The sequence below is a fragment of the Condylura cristata genome, unplaced genomic scaffold (assembly GCF_000260355.1).
Source record: "Condylura cristata isolate star-nosed mole 26May11 unplaced genomic scaffold, ConCri1.0 scaffold00005, whole genome shotgun sequence".
Lineage (NCBI taxonomy): Eukaryota > Metazoa > Chordata > Mammalia > Eulipotyphla > Talpidae > Condylura > Condylura cristata.
In genome coordinates, this window is record NW_004567106.1 from 18719582 (window position 1) to 18742364 (window position 22783).

Consider the following 22783-nt stretch of genomic DNA (forward strand, 5'->3'; position numbering starts at 1 on the left):
AAATAAAAAATATAGTGCAGGGACTGAATCATTTTAAGTATTTCTATCCATTAGATCTTTCCTAATACAGATCAACGTTTGGGACAGTAAGTTGAATCCCAGCTATCTGTTAAGGAATTGAAGAAATGGAAGTGATGCTAAAATGTAATCTAATTTGTTCTCTTGAAAGATTATGTATATTGGTTAGAATACAGTTCTTAAGAAATGCTAACTAGTGATTCTCAAACAAATTGTTTCAAATAGAAAAATATTACTATATAGTTTAGATTTAAATAAATTCAAGTAACGTGCTATAAGTTTTCATTTTATGACTGCATCTTTGCAGATAATATAATCAAACAATCCTATTTTTCTAACTCCTTACTTCCTATGGCTCTTCGATATCTCCCAAATTTATGTGTTAAGTTAGGCAACTCCTTTTATTTCCAAACTTGCATGTCCATGCATGGGTTCTAGTAGGCAATTAGATACATATATATGAAATTCAACTGAGAAACAGTGAAAGATACAGAAAATGTGACAAGTCAACAGCACTTAGAAAGTATTTAATCCACAAGGATAGTAAACTGCATCAGGTTTGAGAATATATAACACAAAGTGAAAATAGGAGGAATGCACTGAGGTTGAAAAGAGAAGTTGATTCCAGCTGTTGAAAAGGAATGACTAGTAAGGCAGGAGAAAAACTCTTAACATTATTTTGCTGTAGGGAACAGAAGAATGGGAGGGAGTGAAAGGTCAAGGTTGTTGCTATGACATTAAGTTGAAACCATGAATATCTTGTAAATTATTTTAAACTTAAGGAGTTTGTTGGTAAAGTTTAGGAGTGAAAATTGGGTTGGGGGTAGAGGGAGAGAACTTACTATGGTGGAGGTCACTGGAAACCTGTGGTGGGAGAGCTGCAGTGAAATTCTTTATTGTCAATATATTCACAAGGAGGCTAAACATTGGGACTTCATTAATCATTATCATCATCATCTAGTGCTGATACTTTCTAATGTGGGGTAAACTCCAAGCTTTCTGGCAACCTCATCCTATCATTTCCAAGATATTAGATGGTTTCATCAATCAAAGTCTCAGATGGGAATATCTGAAGAGGTGAAGAGATTTAGACTGCTTATTTTAAAAATAGCTTATTTTATTAATGTATATATTTAGAAGTGGATTATCTCCATTAACACTAAGATCAATACAGTCATCATTTTTATTCTTTATGCTGTAGTATGAAAGATACAGATACAAAAGGGTTTTGAATTCTACCTTATAACTTATAATCTTATGACCTTGGACAAATTAATTCTCTGAGACTGTCATTCCTCATCTGAAAAATATATTAAGTAAATGAGCTACTGTGAGGAATAAATAAAAATGCATATTTAGATGAAGTCCACTTGATAATCAGTGGACTTCCCTTTTATGGTTGTTTTACGTTTTGGGGAATGACATGCTACTTAATAATAATTACACAGATGGACATCTTAAAGAAGTTTCTCATTTTCCTACTAAATTGTATCTGAATTCAATTATATTTTAAAGACTTCATTAGTGTGGTCTTGCACAGCATTATAAAATGAACAATGCTATTCATTAATAACTATGTATAACACCCTTTTCTATTAATACATTTGACAGAAAATTAACATTCTGTCACTAAGAATCTTAAGTCTCTACTTTTAAAATCATTTCTAATTCTCCTAAGGTTTAAATATAAAATTTTAGCTACAAAATATCAACTATTTCACTCATTTGCTATGCTAACATTATTTTACTTAAAAGTGATATGAAATGTAAGATAGCTCCAAAGATTTGGTGTAAAAGTTTTAGAATGAAAGAGTTTAGGGAATAAGTAAAAAGAATCTTTAGTAGGTCCATATTTTAGGCTTTCAGGAATTATTATCATCAAATGGAAAAATATAATGCAAAGGATCAAATTTATAAACATAATACAATAGATTCTGAACCTTTACATAATTCCTTAAAAATCTCACCTCACCCAACTGCACGTTTATTTTTGTCTGTATATGGTTGAAAATGACATAAGTTTCACAGTTTTTCCGTATATTTTGTTGTTATATTAATCACTAAACATCTCCAAAACTTGTCTTTGATGAGAGCTTGCCTTTCAAAATGATTCTGAATCATGAAAGGGGAAGGAGTGTTTCCCACTAAATTCTTAGCACTGAAATAGTGGATAAAATTTATACTTTTAGTAGCATGTCTTAAATATTGTTTAAAAGCCGAAATTTTGTTTACTCACTTATTGCATACATGAAAAATTATATTTTAAAAATGTTTCTTTTAATGGTCCGTGAAATTCACAGGAAGACAATGGATATTATTTCTTCTCACATATTTGAGAATTTAAAGATTGATAACTTGACAGCCACTGAGATTGATACAAATAAAAAGACAATTCTAAACTGAAGAGTAAGTAAATGCTGGATAGTGTAACTAATCTGTGGATTAGAAAGGAAGTAAATTAAAGTCCAGATAAAGACAATCTGAGAAACTAACCCTACAGAATAGAGACACTAAAGGGAAAAGAGGTAGAGGATGGGAAAGAACGGAGAGGAAGGGAGGCATAATGTTTATTCCCCTTCCCCATTAACTGTCTCATTGCCTGGTACTGATGATGTTGTTACTGCTGTTTTCATCATTATAAACAACACTAGCAGTTGTTAAATATTTACCAAGTCACAGAAATTAAGTATATTGCATACAACATTTAATTCCTGTAAATAATCTAAAAGACAAATATTAATATGCTCAGACAGTATGACACCTAACTAAATCATACAGTATTAACATGGTAAATATCAAAGCAGGACACAAATGAAGATTTTAATCAGAATGGTAACAATATTATCATAAAGTTTGTTTTCCAAATATTGCTGAATATGTGAGTGATGGATCTAGTAAGTCCAAGTGAATAAACATCACTATTTTAATGTAAAATATTAAATCTTATTAATTATATAATTGCTAATATAATTATTACCTAATATGGCAATAATATGGCAGAATATTTTACTTATAAAACAAAGAGAATTATTTAAACAGATTTTGTTGTTAAAAGGAAAACAAAGATTGATTCTTACCTGGTAGATACAGTAAAAGACTGTTAAATTTGGGGTAATTTCAACTCATCAATAGTCTTTGCCATACAAAATCTATACACTTTAAACTGGAAACAGGCATCTCACACTGCATATTCTGTATATTAGCTTTCAATCAGCAATGTAAACAATGTAATATAAGCATTACATGGAATCTACATTAGGATAAACTGAACCACTTTTGCCAAGACAGATGTAATCACTCAAATTCCACTGGGAGAGAGGTAACAATGTTATTTGGTCTAGGTCTAAAGTACTTTATTTAGTAAATAACTTGGACTTTGTATATTCATTTCTTCATAACACCTATTTCCAACATTTAAACATTACAAACTGTTTCAAGTGTTTTGGGCTTAAGGTCTATGGCAAAACATGGCATTTGTTAATTTTCCTTCATAAGGCATTTTCTATTTGACAGTTGTGGAGATAATTTACTTTAACCACTCTTTCGTGCATAGCCCCTTAATAATAAGAGAAATATTGTATTGTTGCCATTCCTTATATTTAACTTTCCTCATTTCTTTCACAAATCTAATCTAACAGTGGAACACAAGATAATTTTAAAAATTTATACTCAGAAAAATTCAGTAATTTAAACCAAGATACTCAATTTTAGACAGTTATTCAAGGGTTAAAGTTCAAAGTGATTTGGCCATATGCAACATATGGCTTTGGAAAATAGTTCTTTTAGTGTTGATTATAGTTTAAAAAAAAAAAGTTGACTGAATTGAACTGCACCTTATTTTTTTTTAATTGGACCCACTTGTTTAAATTAAAAGTATATACATTGTCATATATTTTATATATTTACATATACATGCTTTAATGTATTAGGATTATTTCTTACACATTCATTAAAAATTGCCCTTTGGTGTGTCAATACATATTTTTTATTAAAAAAAGTAGTAAATTCATATGAGTCAAACTTTGAAAGATTCTTTGAAAAGTTCCATATATGTCTTCCTGCCATGTAGTATCTGTGTCAGAGGATTCCAGTCCTACTTGTTTTTGTTTTATGTGTGTATGCATACTTTCTGACAAGTTTTATGCCATATATGAATACATATATCCATATATATTATATGCAAAAATATATAACACACACACATTATCTACACACACACATACTAAAAAACCTATACTCATGCCCTGACTGGATTTACAATGTACTTCTGGACAAATCACGCAATCTCTTAGATGTAGGGTACATCTGTAAAAGGCCAATAGATGACTGTATTTCTCTAATTTCTAAAAACTCTCAAAGGATGAGAGTTGATAACAGCAGAATGTGCCTCAATTTATTTTAAAGTTTAAAGATCCTTCTTTACGATAGGAAATCCTGTCAATATCTTCTATGGATAAAATAACAGGGACTTCCATGCTGTTTGAACCTTTTATTTGCGTCTCCAGTTTGATGTCTATAACCTGAAAAGATTAAAACATCTCCTGTAGGATTGTTCAGGGACTCAAACTCCCTGGTGTCCTGAGGGAATCTCATAGCAGATCAATTTTTGGATTTTTTTCTAAAAAAACCCAAAATTATTCAGGTTCTTTTTTTTTTTTTTTAAAGATTTGTTAATGTATACAGAACTGGGATACAGGCCAGAGGTGCAGGGGTCGTGAGAGAATTCACCAGAGACAGATTAAGGAGCAGAACAGGCAAATCAAGGAAGTACATTACTGAGGGGAGCAGCGGGCAAGACAGGAGAGGTCTACCATGCCATGTGGGTCACTTTCAGGGATCAGGAATCAAATTCATGCTGAAACTGCAGCAGCTAGCTTTGCAGTGCTGCTCTTTAACCTTTGTGCCACTAGGGAGGACCCTAATTCAAGTTCTTAAAATCTCCTAAATTAAGGGCCCTCCCTTACTCAACGGGTAAGGACACAGCTTTATTGCAAGCGAGCCGCAGCTGCTCAGTGCCTCAGTGCGAGTGCCAGTAGAATTTGATCCCCAGCCCTGGAGGTAACCCACATGGAATAGAAGGCCTTGCCTAAACCGCCAGCCTCTCCAGTCAGCAGTGTACTTTGTCGATCAGCCTGTTTTGCTCCCTATTCTGTCTCTGGTGATTCCCTCACCGCTCTGGCTTGTATTCCAGTTCCATATGCATAAAAAAAAACCACAAAACCTTGATAATTAAAAAAAAAAAAAAAAAAACACCCCACAAAACCTTGATAATTAAAAAATTAAAAATCTCCTAAATTGAAAACATTGGTAGGTAACCTCTCAAATTTTAAATCAAAAACAAATAACTGTAGGTAAAACAAAATCAAAATACAGCCAAGGTTTGGATTTAGTTTATGCCCCTTAAGTTTGTTTCAGTCTAGAACCTGCTGTTATATAACAACATAGTGTTTTATAATATTTCATAAAGAACCTGTTGTTGTATAACAACATAGTGTTTTATGATATTTCATAAAATTTCATATGATGGGAGAGGAACATGATACTTGAAACTCAAACTATAATCTTAGAGAACAGTTTAGCATTTCAAAGTCTTGTTTACTTACATGTATCCCAATGATCTAACTGCATCTCCATATTTACTTGAGCTTATTCACATATACTATTATCCTCTTCTTTAGAGAATCCCTCAGAAATACAGTTGTATATTCTATGCGAAGTCAACTACAAGGTGTTTATTATGATGTTGGTCAGTGATAAGTAAATTAAATTACCCTGGAAGACAGATGAAACTGGTTTGGAACCAACAGAAAAGAATCAAGGAAGAACACTAATGCCAGAATAAAAGAATTGAGAGTCAGATGCAGAAGGCCATTTGGAGAGAATAACAAGGATTTTAAATTTCTAAGTACAACTAAATGCCCTGTTTCCATACTGTGTGTCACCTGTAACACTTGTGTATTTGTACAGTCTGGTTTTCAATTGCATAGTTTTCTCTAGAATGTACTAAGAGTGAACGAAACATACCATTACCGATTAATTAATTAATTAATTAAAAGATTTATTTATTCGTACAGAACTCGGGTACAGGCCAGAGATGCGGAGGGTGAGAGGATTCACCAGAGACAGAGTGGGGAGCAGAACAGGCAGATCGAGGAAGTGCACTGCTGAGGGAGCAGCGGGCGGGTCAGGAGAGGTTTGCCACGCCATGTGGATCTCCTCCCAGGCAGGCGGGAATCGAACGCGGAAGTGGCTTAAGCTTTCCAGGGCTGTGCTTTAACCCGCTGCGCCACCAGGGAGGGCCCCCATTACCGATTTAAATAAATCTATTGTTTTAGTTATATAGGGTTGGGTTTAGTGTAAATGAAAATTGCATGCAAAACTATCCATAAACTTAGCAGTTATTTGAAGAGTCTCTAGCAAACTGAGAAAAATAATCTTTTACACTTTGATTACCACATAGTATCACAAATCAAAAATACACAAGCAAATCTGCAAGTTCTGCACTATCGATCTAATTCATTTTGAGTAATCTATCTACACGCTTATTGTATACCAGTATGTGTCTCACATTGAGACTTTTGTGAGTGATACCTCAGGGGTTCATAACTAACATACTATGAAAACAAAGTGGATTGAAGGAATCTGTGCCTTTGTTTCCTTAAACTCAAGAAACACTGACAATACTTAGTTATGTTGAATGTTCTTACTATTCTCCATGAAGTTATCGCTGGTATTAAACACAAAGACTTTAATCTTGCAGTCATTTACATCGAAGATGCTTGCTTTAATAATAGTTCAGTATCAAATGCTCTCCACTCAAAAATTTGCTCCAGGCTCTTTTATTACCTTAGTGCATTTCCATTAACTTAGAACCTATCTAAGTTCCATTCTAACCAGTGAGAAGCTTGTCTGGAAGATGATTTGTTTGTGTTTTAAGTCACATAGCCTATGTGAAATATTAAAAACTAAAATAACTAAATTATCTAAATTTTTTGAGGGACCTTTAGAAATCTACTTCATTCCCTAATACAGATAGGGAAATTGAGAACTGAGAACGAAGTGACAGTCCTCACATTGTTGTAAATTCCTGTTAGCTACATGTCTGGAATTTAAGTCCATTTCTCCCTCCACCTCATCAATAACTTTCATACTTGTACAAAACTAGATCAAGCCAGTCTTAGAAACTGTCACAGACAAAAATAATTCGAGGTAATACCTGTTTGGGTTATACACTAATATGTCGTGTAAGTATTGAATTTTAATGTAGATAACATAAAAGACAGCATAAAAGTAGTAAATCTACACTATCTGTATCATTCAGTTCCCACTGATACATTATGTAAGCATGTAAAGAAGATGATACCTCTTAACATGATACATATGAATGGCAAGTGACTGTGTTAGATAGCAATTCATAATTCAAGGATCTTCTCAGACTCCAGGACCAAATGGCTATTAGGAAGCATGCAATTTCACCTGATATATAAACATAAAGGAAGTATCATATGTGATAGTCAGGGAGAGTGGATTTCTGCTTCCTCCCTGGAGCAAATGTTTCCACTGTCAATGGTTTCAAAACCAAACAGCCAGTTTTGCTCTTAGATCTGAACATACTTAGGAAAAAACTTGCACATGGGATGCTTCATTTCAGAGAAAAGGAATGAACGAATTAGTCAACTTTTCTCTAACCATTTGATCACAGGGAAGTAAACTCCAGAATGTTGTTAAATCCTGACTATAGCACTTTTTTTGTCTTAATAAAAGGAAGTTTGGCTCACCAATAACATGCACAACATGTGGAGGATATTGAGGATAAATGAGGCATTATTTTTTGAAAGATGGTAATTAAAACTTGTTCTGCCTTGTTTCTTTTTGTTCTTGTTGTTGTGGATATGCTACTTTACCCCAGAAACTTGCAAGCAAAATATGTCTTTTTAATCTTTATCACATTTTTGGTATGCTTGAGATTCTAGGTAGTGTAAGTAACAATATTTCATACTACTTACAGTTAGCCCATAGATATATTAAAAAAGTACCATATTTTAGGCACAGTTGATAATAGCTATTTATTCATCACTTAGTTTTACTAAATAATAAACTTCAACCTAGAAACCACAATAATTAGTGGGGAAATGTCTACACATAGGATGCTCTCATTTAGAAAAGTAAAACAAACAAACAAACAAAAAAAAACCACTAAACCTGCTGCATTTAATACAGAGATAAGTTTAAATACTACTAGAGAAGCAGACACAAAATTCCTTCTACACACTTCTCCATCCTATAAGTAGAAATTTCAATATAGATAGTTCTGAACTTAATAATGGTTCAACCTATGTCTTTATGACTTTACTGCAATCCAAAAGTATATGCATTGAGTAGAAACTATACTTTGAAGTTTGAATGTCGACTTTTTTCCCCTGACTAAACAACCATGTACAGTGTAATACTCTCCTGTGACACCTGGCAGTGAGGTGACAATATGTCCTGGTCAACCACTGCATCACAGGCATCAACAACTTTTACTCTACAGTGAACTCTGCTGACCAGCTTCAGGCTATGTGTAAGTGTTTTTGAACACATTTAGGTTAGGCTAAGCTAACATGTCCAATAGATTAGATGTATTAAGTTTTGTTATTTTCAATTCAATGGTTAGGGAGGGGTACCTAATCCTGCCATAAATTGAGGAAGATCTCCACATTAAGAGGGAATAGCAGGTACTTAACTACAGAAGCTTCAGTTCTGAGAATGAAAACTGTATTTAATAGTAATTCTCTAGGGAGAAAAAAATTAGTATTTCTTGAAGGTGCTAGTGACAATTTTAGTAACGTTTAATAAAAATTAATACTTGACATTGGCTGTGCTTTTCAGCCAGCAGGAAAAACAGAGGCAGACTTCCTAGAAGCTAATCATATACTTGAGGAAAGAAAGGCTAAGTACTTGAAGAACCCGGTGACAATATGGAATCCCTAGGTTGTTACAATGCTTTTCAATTTGATTTTAGGAAAAATAATGTTGTTTTCATGGTACAATAGCAAATGTGTTTTAATTGGGCATGTTAATATAAAATGTTTATAGCCTCTTTCAAGTAAGCACTAATTAAAGCTTATTGCAAAGCTACATTTTAAAAGAAAAAAAACATTTTATTAAATATCATATGCACACATAGCTGGAAAGAAAGGAAATAGACAAACATTATTACTCAGCTCTAATACACATTTTCAGAAGATGGGTTCTGATTACATTAACCTTGACTAATGTTACTCGTCAAGCAATTATTATGACAGAAGCATAACAGATGCTCTTTTATCATTAACCCTCAGTAAGGAGACCCCCATTTTTACTATTTATAACCATTTGACACAATCTATTAAATCAGTGGAAAGACTCCCTTATCACAGATCTCCAGTTTGACCACTGTGAATAAAATAAATATATAATCCAAATTTAATCTCACTTTCAAAGGCTTATAAGATGTTCTCCCAACATGTCTTGCCTAGTTTTAAATTTTTTATGATGGTAAATAAACCCTGGAAAATTCCTTCTTAGATTTTACCACCTGAAGCTGCAGCTGTTGGCTGCACTATCAAAGCCTCACGACTCCAAACTCACGTGCAAACCTCATCAAGGGCAGACATTTCTAATTGATTCCAGAAGTATTTCTTTTGCTGAGATCAGGGGGCAAAGGAAGAATAATGAGCAGCTTTTTAGAGGAACTTGGGGGGTTTGGGTGTTGAGGGGCGGGAGAGGGGCACTTTAAAAATCTCGGCTTGGCCAGAAATGCAGAGCAATTTTACGGTCAATTGGCAAGAGCATCTGGAACCAGGCATTCTGGCTTCGTAGTTGATGGTAGTGAAACCAGCTTACAGGCAACAGCTAGCCCATAATGAGTCCCTGTCATGTACTAGTGGAAACCATGCTGACTTTCTGCCAAGTATCCCTGCGCCTTTTCTCCGGGTCAGGATTCCCCTCAGAGCCCTTTCTTCGTAGATGAAGTTCTGTTACCCGATGGATCTTAACCTGTTTTAGTCATTCTTAAGAGAGGCAAAAAGACTGAAACTTAGAACTTGTGTATGTTTAATTCCGTGCGTGCTGACAAGGCTTTATATCACAAGACCGTGTTTGCTTTCATTTGAGGGATAAATTTCAAATGCAGTGGGCCATCTTGTTAGTTCATGGAGAGTGTCGGATGCTCAGGTCATAAATCATAGCACAGTGCGTGGCACACTCAGACCAGAGGAGGCAAATAGGAGGCTCTTTGTTATTTCAAATGTAGGACAGGTGATTATAAAATAGGGCAGGGTTTCATTTTTTTCTTAATACCAAACAAAAAATCGGAGGTGATGTGGAAATAATTCCTTATGAGTAAATGGTGTTTACTTTAAGCTGCTGCTCGTTACTCACCATGCTGACAGTGGTAGATTACACCCAGAAATAAGTCAGGGAAGAGGACAGACATGAAAAATGTTGAGAAGTGAGTCAGCAGGATGGAGACTGGATGCATGGTGAGGAATGAGACATGCAGAAAGTTAGACCTCTGGCATTCCTGAATATTTTTAGGCAAACAACTAATAAAGCATTTATCTACTTTAAATTCACTAAAAATTGTGACATTGAGCTAAATTCAGTGTTTATAAGTCTAGTTAACTTACACTTGGCAAGGAGTTACTTCCTATTTTCAAATAAGAAAAGGGAAACGAGGAAAAAAGACAAATGAAACAAACATGAAAATGATAGTCAATTTAAAATATTGTTTAAAACTTAGTATATCTTCATGTAATTTTCTCCTTAAAATACCAATGTTTTAATGATTTCATTAGTGTAAGTTAGTGAAAAAGATGAAGAATTACTATTCCTCATAATGTTATTTTAAATTGCTGAAAAAAGTGCTTGATGAGGAAAATCTCTGTGAACTTAAAGTATTTGCAAAAGCAGCTATTTTTGTAAATGCAATTGCTAGTACTTTTCAAATAAGGATTTAAGGAAGAAGGGGTAGATTATTAAGAATGTAAGAAGGGCTTCCATGGTGGCCTAGGGGTGAAGTCTTAGAGCTATCACAGCTACAGCATGAGTTTGTTTCCTGCCAGCCCCCTACCCCAGGTGACCCACATGGCGCAGCAGACCTCTCCTGTCTCCCTGCTGCTCTCCCTCAGCAGTGTATTTCAGTAGTTCTGCCTGTCCCCACTCTGTCTCTGGTGAATCCTCTCACCCCTTGCACCTATACCCCACTATTCTTGTGCGCATAAATAAATAAAAACAAATCTTTAAAAAAGAAACGGATCTCAAAGAAATCACCCAGGGCCCTCTCTGGTGGTGCAACGGGTAGAATGCAACACTGCAAGCTAGCCACAGCTGCTTCAGTGCAAGTTTGATCCCGGCCTGAGGTGATTCACATGGTTCCGCTGACCTCTCTTGTCTCGCTGGCAGCTACCCTCAGCGATGTGCTTTGTCGATCTGCCTGTTCTGCTCCCTCTCTGTTCTGGTGAATCTTCTCACCTTGCTGCACCTCTGGCTTGTACCCCAATTCTGTATGCATAAATAAATAAATCTTAAAAAAAAAAAACCACCCAGACAACTTACAACTGTTACTTATCCTGCCTCCTTACATTACTTTCATTTCACTCTTTTCAACTAGCACATGTTATGTACATGAGAGTGATACATTCATATAAATCTGCACTTAACATGTCCATATAAAGCTCGCTGCATAGGATGTACAACAGAGTATACATGCTATTTGTAGGTATACTGAACAGGAACAAATAAATCTTTACATTTTAAATATACTTGATAGCAAGGGAGAATAAAATAATACAATTCATTCACTTTTTTTATGCTGTTTTTTTAAATAAGGTAATGGTTTACAACTCAGTATGTGTTTTAGAAGTACAGATTCACACCTATTCACACCAAAAGTAACTTCCACCACAGTCTATTATATCCTTTCTACCCTTTGCTCCCACTATCCTACCCCTCTGTATCCTCATGTCTCTATTTAGAATTCAGAGGTTTATTTTGGTATTGTCTGTTCCTCTGCATTTCACATATGAGTGAAACTATCAGTATTTGTCTTTCTTATTATGACTTATTTTGTTTAGTGTAATCCATCCAGTTCATACATGTTATTGAAAATGACAAGACTTATTTAGATGCTTTATCTTATAAATAAGTAGTATTCAATGCTATGCCCCACATATTCTTTATCTTATCATCTATCCTTCACCACTTGCATTGTTTACCTATCTTGACTATTATAAATTGCACTAAAATGAACACAGGTGTGTTCATTTCCATACTTTATATTCTTTGTAGATATACCTAGGAATATGACTTTTATAGCTAATGGCAGATCTGTTTTTAATTTTTTGAGGAGATTCAATAAAGCCTTCTAGAGATTGGACCACTCTACATTCCCACCAGTAGTGTATGAGCATTCCTTTCTTTTTACATTCACCCTAACATTTGATTTTGGTCTTGATTACAGCATCTTCATTGGTGTGAGGTGATATTGTGGTTTTCTAATACTTCCACAATATGTGATAATGAGCATTATTTCATATCCCTAATGAACATCTATGTCTTCTTTAAAGATGTACCTTATTTAGGTTTTTGGTTCATTTGTTGAAGATAAATTCCTTTCTCTATTGTAATCCCTTGATTCTTTTGTTATAAATTAACTGTCCACATATGTCTGGGTTTGTTTCTGGGCTTCTTTAATATATGGTCTTTTATTAAGATAAGTTATGTTCTTTCTATGCCATTCTCAATGAGTTTTTATCATAAACGGATAAAAATCTTTTCAAATGGATTGTCTGCACCTATTAATAATGACTGTTAGCTTTCTTTTTGCTTAGTGGTACATCACATTAATTACTAATTCTTGTATCCATGTAATAAATTCCATTTGGTCATGGTGTATAATCCTTTCAGTGTATTGCTGAATTTGGTAAGATTTATCAAGGATATTTTAAAATCTATGTTCATCTAGGATATTGGTCTTAGTTTTCCTTTTTGTGTATTATGGCCTTCTCTGAGTTTGGAATAGGGAAATTTTGGTCTTACAAAATATATTTGGAAGCATTTCTTTTTATTCAACTTTTTAGAAGAATTTAAAAAAGATTGGTGTAATGTTTTCCAAGATTTGTTTAAAACACACTAGTATAGGGCCTTCCCTGGTGGTGCAGCGGGGTTAAAGTACAGCACTAAGAAGCTAAAGCTACTCCAGCATGAGTTTGATCCCTGCCCCGGAGGTGACCTACATGGCATGGCAGACCCACCCTCTGTTCCCCTTGGCAGTTGGCCTGTTCTGCTCCCCACCCTGTTTCTGGAGAACCCTCTCACTATCCCTGCACCTCTGACGTGTACCCCAGTTCTGTATGTATAAATAAATAAATTAAAACACACACACACACTAGTATAACCACTTAGTCCTGGGCTTTTGCTTTTGTGTGACTTTTGACAGTATATCAATTTCCTTGCTTATAAATTGTCAGATTTCCAATTTCTTCCTGATTTGGTTTTGAAAGTTGTATTTTTAAAGACTATTACACTAATGAAAAGTGGCAGTGATATGTAAACTGGGTGTAAATAAAGAAGAGTGATACAGCTTATTGAATAAGCACATACCAAATGGAAAGAGAATTTGCTATTAGACTCAGTGTTTTTGTATTTTATGCTATTCCATGAATTTGCATTTCTTGCTAAAAATAAGAATTTTTTCCTATAACATACACTCCATTACATGTCACATGTAAGTAATTAGCACATTTCTAAATTTGTTATTCATAATTTAGAGAATATAAGAGGGATTAAAATCTGGAATTATGATCTGATGAGTGAAATAACTTATATTTACTTATTGGATAATTAGTAAATAGGTAAAATAGCTAAGTTTGTTCAGTTAGTTGTATATTCTGTAGTCAGTAATATAGTACATAGAAACATCAGGGATATAGGAGAATTTCAATACATTTTTGAAGTTGTGATATGAGATACAGTAGATATTATAATCATTTTAAGTTTGAGTAGTTGTCACAAAATAGAGGAAACAGTGATCTGAGTATTTAAAACTGTTTTTTTTTTTAAAGATTTATTTATTTATGCATCCATGAACTGGGATACAGGCGTGCTTTAACCCACTGAGCCACTGGGGAGGCCCTGTATTTGAAATTCTATTAATCAATAAACCTTGCTAAAGAAACCAAGCATTGAAATTTTTCTTCAATTTTGATAGCTTTATATTATTGCATAGTTGTAGTCTCAATTCATGCTTCTATATAGGACTTATATAAATGCTAAATGATTACTGGTAGTAACAGAAGGAATTGTAGCTAGCTACATCTAATATGACATAAAAAAGCTTATGTTTATAAGATTTAATAACAGTGGATAGTTTAGTAGTGCCATCAACATGTATATATTCATATACAATTCAAATATTGCAGGGTAACTCTATAGAAATAAGCCCTGTATGAGTTCAAGGGCAACAAGATAATCTATAAAGTGGGAGAATAGACTTTAAACAAATATAGATGACAAAGAATATTTTCATATTTACTTATGGAAAAGGATTAAGTGACCTATCAACTGGAAAATGATAATCATTAAATATAAAATAATAAGCCACTTCACTGGTTAATAGGAAAATGGTAATTTGGGACATAAAGAGGTAATTAGGAAAACGATGTCTATACCCAGAGAAGCACAAGTTAAATCAGACAATTTCTGCTTTGGTGAGGGCATTTGTGTTGTAACAATGGCAAATTTGACAACTTCTTTGGACAACTTGATATTATCTTAAGAATATAATAAGGCACAAGCCTGGCAATTGAGCAATTCCATACCTAGCTTTATTTATTCATTTATTTTAAAGATTTATTGAAGTGGAGTACAGGCCAAAGGTGCAGGGACAGTGAGAGGATTCACTAGTGACAGAGTGGGGATCACAACCAGCAGATTGATAAAGTACACTCTGAGGGGAGAAGGGGATGAGACAGGAGAGGTCTACTGTGCCATATGGTCACCTCTGGGGCAGGGTGTTGAACTCACACTGAAGCGACTGGGGCTAGCTTGCAGTGCTGCATCCTAACTTGCTGAAACACCAGGGAGGGCACTCCACAGCTAGCTTAATTAACTGGAGAAACTCTAGGTATGTATGCCATGTGCATAAGATATGTACATGAATTTTCATTGCATCACCAAAAACTGTAAGAGCCAGAAACAAAAATTAGAGTGTGAATAAAAACATTTTGATACATTCTCAAAATGAAATTTTTATAGCAACTAAAATGAATCCTACTACGACAGGAAAAAAAAACATTAAAAAACAAAATCAAGTTAAACTGTGTCTACTATGATAGTATGTGGTAAAGAAAGAATGCATTGTACTAAAATATTTTAAATGAATCAGTATTACTTAGTGATAAAGTTAAATATACATAAAAACTATTTTGTTTAGAAAGTATGGAAATAACAAGCACAAAGTACAAAATAATAATTATATCTGTGGGAATATGAAATAGAAGAGATGACATAATTACTCATATAACATTAATAATACCCTAATAGTATCATAATGTGGTTTATTATAGGTACTTTTGTTGTTTTATTTTGAATTATTTTATATAATGTTATGTATATCAAATATTGAATAACAGAATATAACTTCATATAAGGAAAATATTCATGACTAGTATTAAATTATTACTCATAAATAAGAATTTGGCACAGCTGATGTACTATGTTGCATTCTATGAATATTCATAAGTCAGTGTGTGTGCGTGTGTGCATTATTTTCTGTTTCACTCTCTCAGTATGTTTGTGGCCAACTATATGCAAAGTAGCATATATTTTTTTCAAAAATTGTTAGGTGTAGTTTCCATTTTATAAGCTTAATGTGGACAGATGTGTTGCTGAAATGAACCATCTAAGATGACTTCAGACAAATATGTGCCCATTATGTGATATGCTAATAATCATTGTGAGATGAGCCTAAATAATATAAAAACCAAGTGTGTTAGAGTGGATTGTGGCCATAAATCTTTTATGTCTTTCTAAATTTGATGTGTCTTCTTTTGTAATGAAGAGATGGAGTCATTTCTCCACCCTTTGAGCACTGGTTGACCTGATGATGTGCTTTGACCAAAAGGAATGTAGCAAAAGTATTTTTTGTTTTAAAGGTCCGGAGTATATGCTTCAAGAAACTTTTTAGGTTCCTGAAATTGTGATGGAAAGACCTGATCTGGGCTCCTGGCTTTTTCTTTTCTGAAGAAGTATATAGCTTTTCTCCCAAGAATTTCCTAAATATGATGCCAATGAAAAAAATTAAATAATCTTTCTCATGACACTAGTAAAAACAAAGGCAGCTATTGTGTACTCGCGCTATTAATTGCATATCCTTTGAACTCCACACATTGAATAATGTGCCAGAAGTGACCATTGAGTGTGTCTATGACAAATTACTATGACCCTAGTCCTAGTAGAGTGCTTAGCTCTTACCTAAATGCTATTTTAATCTGTTTAGCAGTTTAAATGAAATATGAATTTGCTGTTACATTGAAAATGGATTGGAGAGTATGAGGAACAGAGTAAGATAAGTAAATATTTAGATGCGATGATTACAGTCCTAAAATGACATGATAGTGCCTTCTTTAGGTGGATGGTAATGGGGAAATTGTTAAAGATGTATCTCAGACTATCTTTAACAGAAACTGTTGATGAAACAGATACGGAAAAGGAAAGAATGAATACAGAATGACTCATCAATTTATGAAATGAGTGAAAGTGTCAATGGTGCTGGTTTACTGAGTTGTGAAACCTTGAGAGCAAAACAGGATATGTAAGAGAAAACATCAAGAGCTTATTTGGATGTGTGATGTGCCTGTGCCATCCAATGAAAGATCTTAAATGGATAGTAGAATATGTGAGCTTACAGCTGCAAGTGGAGGTCTGACTAAAGACAAACATTTGGCCAGCATCAGCACAATTATGACATTTAAAAAGACAGAAATGAGTAAGGATGCGTAGAGAAGAAAACAGAAGCCAGAACTAGCACTAACAAATGCCAACAACAACAAATAAAAAGGTCTACACCGTTCAAGGTGTAACTCACCATATGGCATGGATTTGTTCAAATCTAAATCATGGTTTTTAGGGTCTGAATGTCTGGGTTTAAATCCTGTCTCTCCTATGTTGCCTTGGGCAAATTAATTGTTGTCTCAAAGTCTCAGTAATCTAATCTATAAAATATAATTTAAAATACCACCTACACTGTGTGACTATATGAATATTTAAAACACTAACTAAACATTTCTACATAAACTTACATATGTTATTTGTTGAGGAATTCTTAAATAAATGATGACCATCTAGGTGAAGTTTAATTTTTTTATTATTTTAGTAATTAATCAATACACAGTGACTCAACAAACCAACTCCTAATATTATTCATTTCCTTATTAGCTAGGAAGATGACATGACTGTATATGAGAAAATATGAAAAACAAAACTCCTGGGACTAATAACTGATAGCAAGGTGGCTGGCTATATAAGATTTGTATAAACAGCAAATCACTTTCCTCTGTGCCAGCATTGAGCAAGTGGGATTTGGAATTAAAAGCATAGCATCATTTACATTAACACTCAAAAAATGAAAAAGGCATACATCTAACACAATACAGACAATTCTGTATGTGGAAAACTACAAAACCCTAACAATGAAATTCTAACGAATAGAAACTATTAGATAGGGTATGTTGTTTTAAGCTACTAAATGTGTGGTAATTTTGTTACCCAGCAATTGACAACTGATATACTGGTTAAAATCTAAGCTCCACAGTGACAGGAATTTGGATTTTGCTGAAGCATTTGTCCATGTTGAATAAACATTTCTGTTTGCTATTTGAAACATTAGGGAACCTGGCTTTACCTCCTATGGACATGTATTGTTTCCTAGGGGGACTCTCATCTTGGGCTGTTGTTACTAGTTAGACTTTCTTTCATGTTTTATTCACCTTTGTTGAGGGAATTAAGCTAAGGGACCTATTTGTTTCCCATACATAAATAATAATTAAAAAAAAAACAAGATGGAAAACTATGCATTTGTGTAACAAAAATTCTATTTATAACTTAACATTCTTGTGAATGTAAGCTAAAGGGGCTTCATCTTCCATTTATAGGTCATAGGATCAAATTAAAAAAAAACCAATTTATATTAATGACTTAGTATTGAAATCATCTAAGAACTATATCATAAACCAAGTGGAAAACAACTTAAGGCCACTTTTTCAGTCTGTGTGTGCTTTTGTGTATGTGTTTTAAGTTGTAAGTTTAACAATCTGTATGCTTGCCTGGTGTAGAAGAACAGGTATCATATAAGCCCTCGGGCTTTGACTTACATAATAAAGCAATAAAACAGAAAATAGAATATAAAGCATGGCCAACCAGCCATGTAGATAAAGAAGACACAGTGCTATAAGTTGATGTTGCCAATATATACAATGTTGATTTACAAGAGAAAAGGGATTAATTGCTTCAATAACACTGATTCTAATGATAGCTTCAAAGAAAATTAATGAGAACATTGTGTCCAGATAGGATAACTACTACCACACAGTCAGTCCTAATTCATATTGAATGGAGTCACTGAGGTTATTTATTAGGTTTAGCTATGTCTTATGTGAGGCAAAGAAGAGTTTTATTGAAACTATGCCAAATGGTAAAGTTATATGTAAAATTCTAAGAAGTAAAACGTGTGTGGAAAACACAATTTAGCAATTTATTAAGAATACAGATGGTATTCTAGATTAAATCTAGGACCCTAGATTTATAATGGTTCAACTTATGATTTTTCAGCTATATGACTATGAAAAGGATCTATATTCATTAAAGACAAGATATTATTTTATGGTGTTGGGCAGCTGCAGGAAGATCCCCCTGCCAGTCAGCATTTCAACTTAAGAAATATATACATATATATATGTATATATATAAGATATATTTCAACTGAAGATATATATATATATATACACATTATGTCTGTATATGCACCTAATGTAATGTGGCTATGTATATACATGCATATATATAATAGGAATCATTTATCTCTCTATAATAGAAATGCGTGGTACTAAGAATTTCCCTATTTTATTTATACATGAAGATTTTATCTTATCAATCATCTATTAATTTTAAGAAATTCAGTCAGTAGGTTGTTTCCAGTAATCTTGTATATACACCAGTTTGCAAAAATCTGAGTTTATCATTTTTACAGAGTAAATTCCCAGCATAAATAAATTACAATTATTATCAAATTATAGAAGTACCTAAATAGTTTTCTCACAGATGCCATGGGGAACATTAGCATTTATTTTTCATGCTTAAATAAGGTTATAGGTTGCACAGTCTAAGATGCTGGCAGGTTACTCAGCACTAACGTTAATTAATATAATCCATAATTTAAAAACTCTATAAGGGATCAGTGATAACAATAAATGTTTTCTTAATTGCCTAATATTTAAAACAATAAATGTATACCCAAATATACCCAAAAGTTCAGTGTATTTCATGGAAGATAAGTTTTGATCATCTTAGATGATCATACCATAATATATATCTTTCCGTTATAGAAAAGTCACAATTACATTAATGATTTTATTATATTATTACCTCTTAAAGGTAACCGACAAGACATTTTATGTTAACAGACTAAAAAGAAATATCTTAAAATGGGTAGACTCTGCCAAGAACTTGTTGGAAAATAAATTTTAGCACTTGTTGAACATAAATGATGTGACTAGATTTCTTTATAAATAGTGGATATGTAAGTTATGCAGTAATTTATGAAATTCACAGTGTTAACTTAAATTTAGGGACAAGAAATAAGGCTCACTGGCATTAACTAGCTCAAACTGACACAACTAATAAATATTGGTGAGTAAGTGAATAGGTAAACATTTCCCACCAATTTTATCCACAAGTAAATAGAAAACACTATTATTTTACGAATGATTTGAGTATGCAATAAATGTATAATCTTTGCGATAGATACTTAAAAGAAAAAGCTGCCTTACCTCGAAAGCAAATGACAAGGAAGGGATCAAAGGTTTCAAGAGGCCATTTCTACACACCACTAGGCAAGTCAGGCAACGGAAAGTTTCCAGAACAGCTCCTTTAGGTCTGAAATAAAATGCCATTACCACTCATTAACCTTAAATATATTTTTTATGTGTTGATATGTTTTAATTAATATGTTCATAGAGATACCTTTGAGTTTTCAAGAACTACATAGTATTCTGGTATATTTGAGGAACAATGGCTTTTGAAGCTATTTGAAAACAGGCATTAAGTTAAGAAATAGAATGCATCACTTAAAGAAAATTTGTTCTTCAGAAATTAATTACTTACTTTGAGTACTGGTAAGTTTAGGTGGAGCATATTTCAATAAATGAATAAAACATCATACAATGAAATTTTTAGAGTATAAAGTAATTGAGATACCCTTTACTCATATACTACTGTTACCCTCCATTCATCAAAAAAATATGACTTGTAAGGAAAATCAACATAGTGTGCTCTAAAACAACATATAGTACTTTTGAAGCACTCAGGAGACGAGAGGAGAAGGGGATGGAGAGAGGGAGAGTACAGAATAGGCAGGAGGAGAATACACTGAAGTGTGGTGGAGGACTCTGGGCACTCTGGTGGTGGAAAATTATGGTGACCGCACCTGAGTGAGAAATCCTGTATCATTAAAAAAAAATCAAGGATGATTTTTTAAAAAGTCAAAAAAACAAATAAAATAATAAAGTCAAATTCAAAAATATTGTGAGTCTGGACAATATATAATTGTACCTAATATAATAGGCAGCATCACTCTAAATCTTGTTAAATATTTTGTGATGAATATAATCCATTTTTGGGTATTCTTGAAATCAAGACTCTAAAATATGTGTAATATATTTGTGTATTTGAAATAGTGTTGAGTGACACATAGATAAGCATTTATAAGTTGCTGTATAATGAAGTAATATATAACCACACTAACAGATAAAATAATGTGCTATTTGTTGTATAATTAAATGTTTGTTATAATATTGTTATAAGGTGAATTTTCTGAGTAGAGTATTATGGAATTTGTCATAATAAAGGTGCCTTTTATTTACTTAATTTAAAATGTAGCAATATGGAGAAATGATTGCTGATATCTTTATAAAAATTAATACATTTAACACTTACAAATTTAATTAAAATGGGGTCATAATTGCTCATTTGTTTGACTTCAAGTAATGTGATTTGACTTTTCTGTAGAAAAAATTTTCCACATAAAATAATATTTATGTAATTAATTACATTAGTAAATGCTATTTGAACAATTTTAAATTAAACAACAAAATGTCTATTTTAGAATATATCCAATTTTTATTTTGTCTTATAGCTTAAACTGTATGCTTTTGCTTTATAATATAAACATATACAAAAGGAAATACACAAAACAGTAGTATACACAAAACAGTAGTATAACAGTAGTTAATAATTTTCAACAGATAAATAACCACAGAACCACCATCTAATATCAGACCTCCACAAACACTTCTTTATGCCGCCTCAAGAATGTCTTTCTACCACAGGGCCGCTATCCTTTAATGATAATCACACCTTTGCTTCTGTTTGTTATTTATTTATTTACCATGTTAGCATAAATTCCTAAAAAAGTCTTTACTTTTATCTTTATTTTGCTGCTAAATGGGATGATACTGCCTGCACTTTTTTGTGCAACATTCCAGCATCTTCTATTCAATATTATTAGTGATATATCTAATGCTGCATATAAAGGTAGTTTGTTATTTTTACTCCTGTGTAAGATTCTATACTGTAATTATACTAATGTTCACTCATCCGTTCACCTCAGAAAGGACATTCAGGCTGTTCAAAGTATTTCTTTAGTATTTTGGAGAGTATTGGTGAGCATATACCTAAGATTGAGCTGTCAGATTATAGGATAAAGATATTTTCAAAATTAGTGAAGTTTTTCAAACCAGGAAGAAGATACAAACTTCCTACTTCATTGTGTGTCCAGGGCTACCTTTGGTATTGTCAATCTTTAAAATTTCATCCATTTGGGATATAAGATTTTTGCTACTTATAAAATTTGTAAACTTATAAATAGCCTTTTCTTCAAATTTTCATTGTTTTTCAATATTAGCGAGAGTTAATTTTTGAGCAACTGATTTTCTTAATCTTAGTATAGTTTAATTCATCACTTATATCTTTATGACTAGGGATTTTGTTGCCACTTTATATTTTTACCTGGCCCAATATTACAGAGCTACAATACTATGCTATGTACTATGCTCTATAATCTTTGTCATGTTTCTGTCACTTTCAATCTACAAATCCCTGACCCCATAACTAATTTTTTATGGGTGTGAAATATTTGTCAAATTAATTTTTTTCTTATTTATGTATAAAAATCTAATCTTTCTAAGATCATTTATTGAAAAGATGGTTCTCCTACAACTTGGCAGTCACAAATAAATTCTAGGGTAAGGAGCCAAATACAATTCATAATAAAATTATATATTTTTTAAAGTATTTAGGAACATATTAAAATTAAGTTTGAAACTATGATTGTTGTGAAGTATGTCAGCTATTTTACTCTTTACCAAGTATGTATAGGGAATGAATAAAACAGTTATTTTAATCAGCAAGTTTATTTGGACTTTGATCTTCATGAAACTCTAGAATCTCTGGCTAATCTAGAAAAGCC

General features: G+C 33.0%; 1 protein-coding gene across 2 annotated transcripts in view; it reads right to left on the reverse strand.

Annotated features, from left to right (window-relative positions):
* AGMO (alkylglycerol monooxygenase) overlaps window positions 1-22783 on the reverse strand; it is a 284977-nt gene that overhangs the window by 92317 nt on the left and 169877 nt on the right. Inside the window, exons 13-14 of one of the 2 annotated variants that reach the window (XM_012720743.1) lie at window positions 20088-20193; window positions 5700-5790 (exon numbers count right to left, since the gene is read on the reverse strand). In XM_012720743.1, the coding sequence (XP_012576197.1) occupies window positions 5740-5790; window positions 20088-20193 (157 nt within the window). In that variant the 3' untranslated portion in view covers window positions 5700-5739. Of the gene's footprint in view, window positions 1-5699; window positions 5791-20087; window positions 20194-22783 lie in introns of those variants that run through there. The other variant, XM_004676735.2, reaches the window with a different exon arrangement.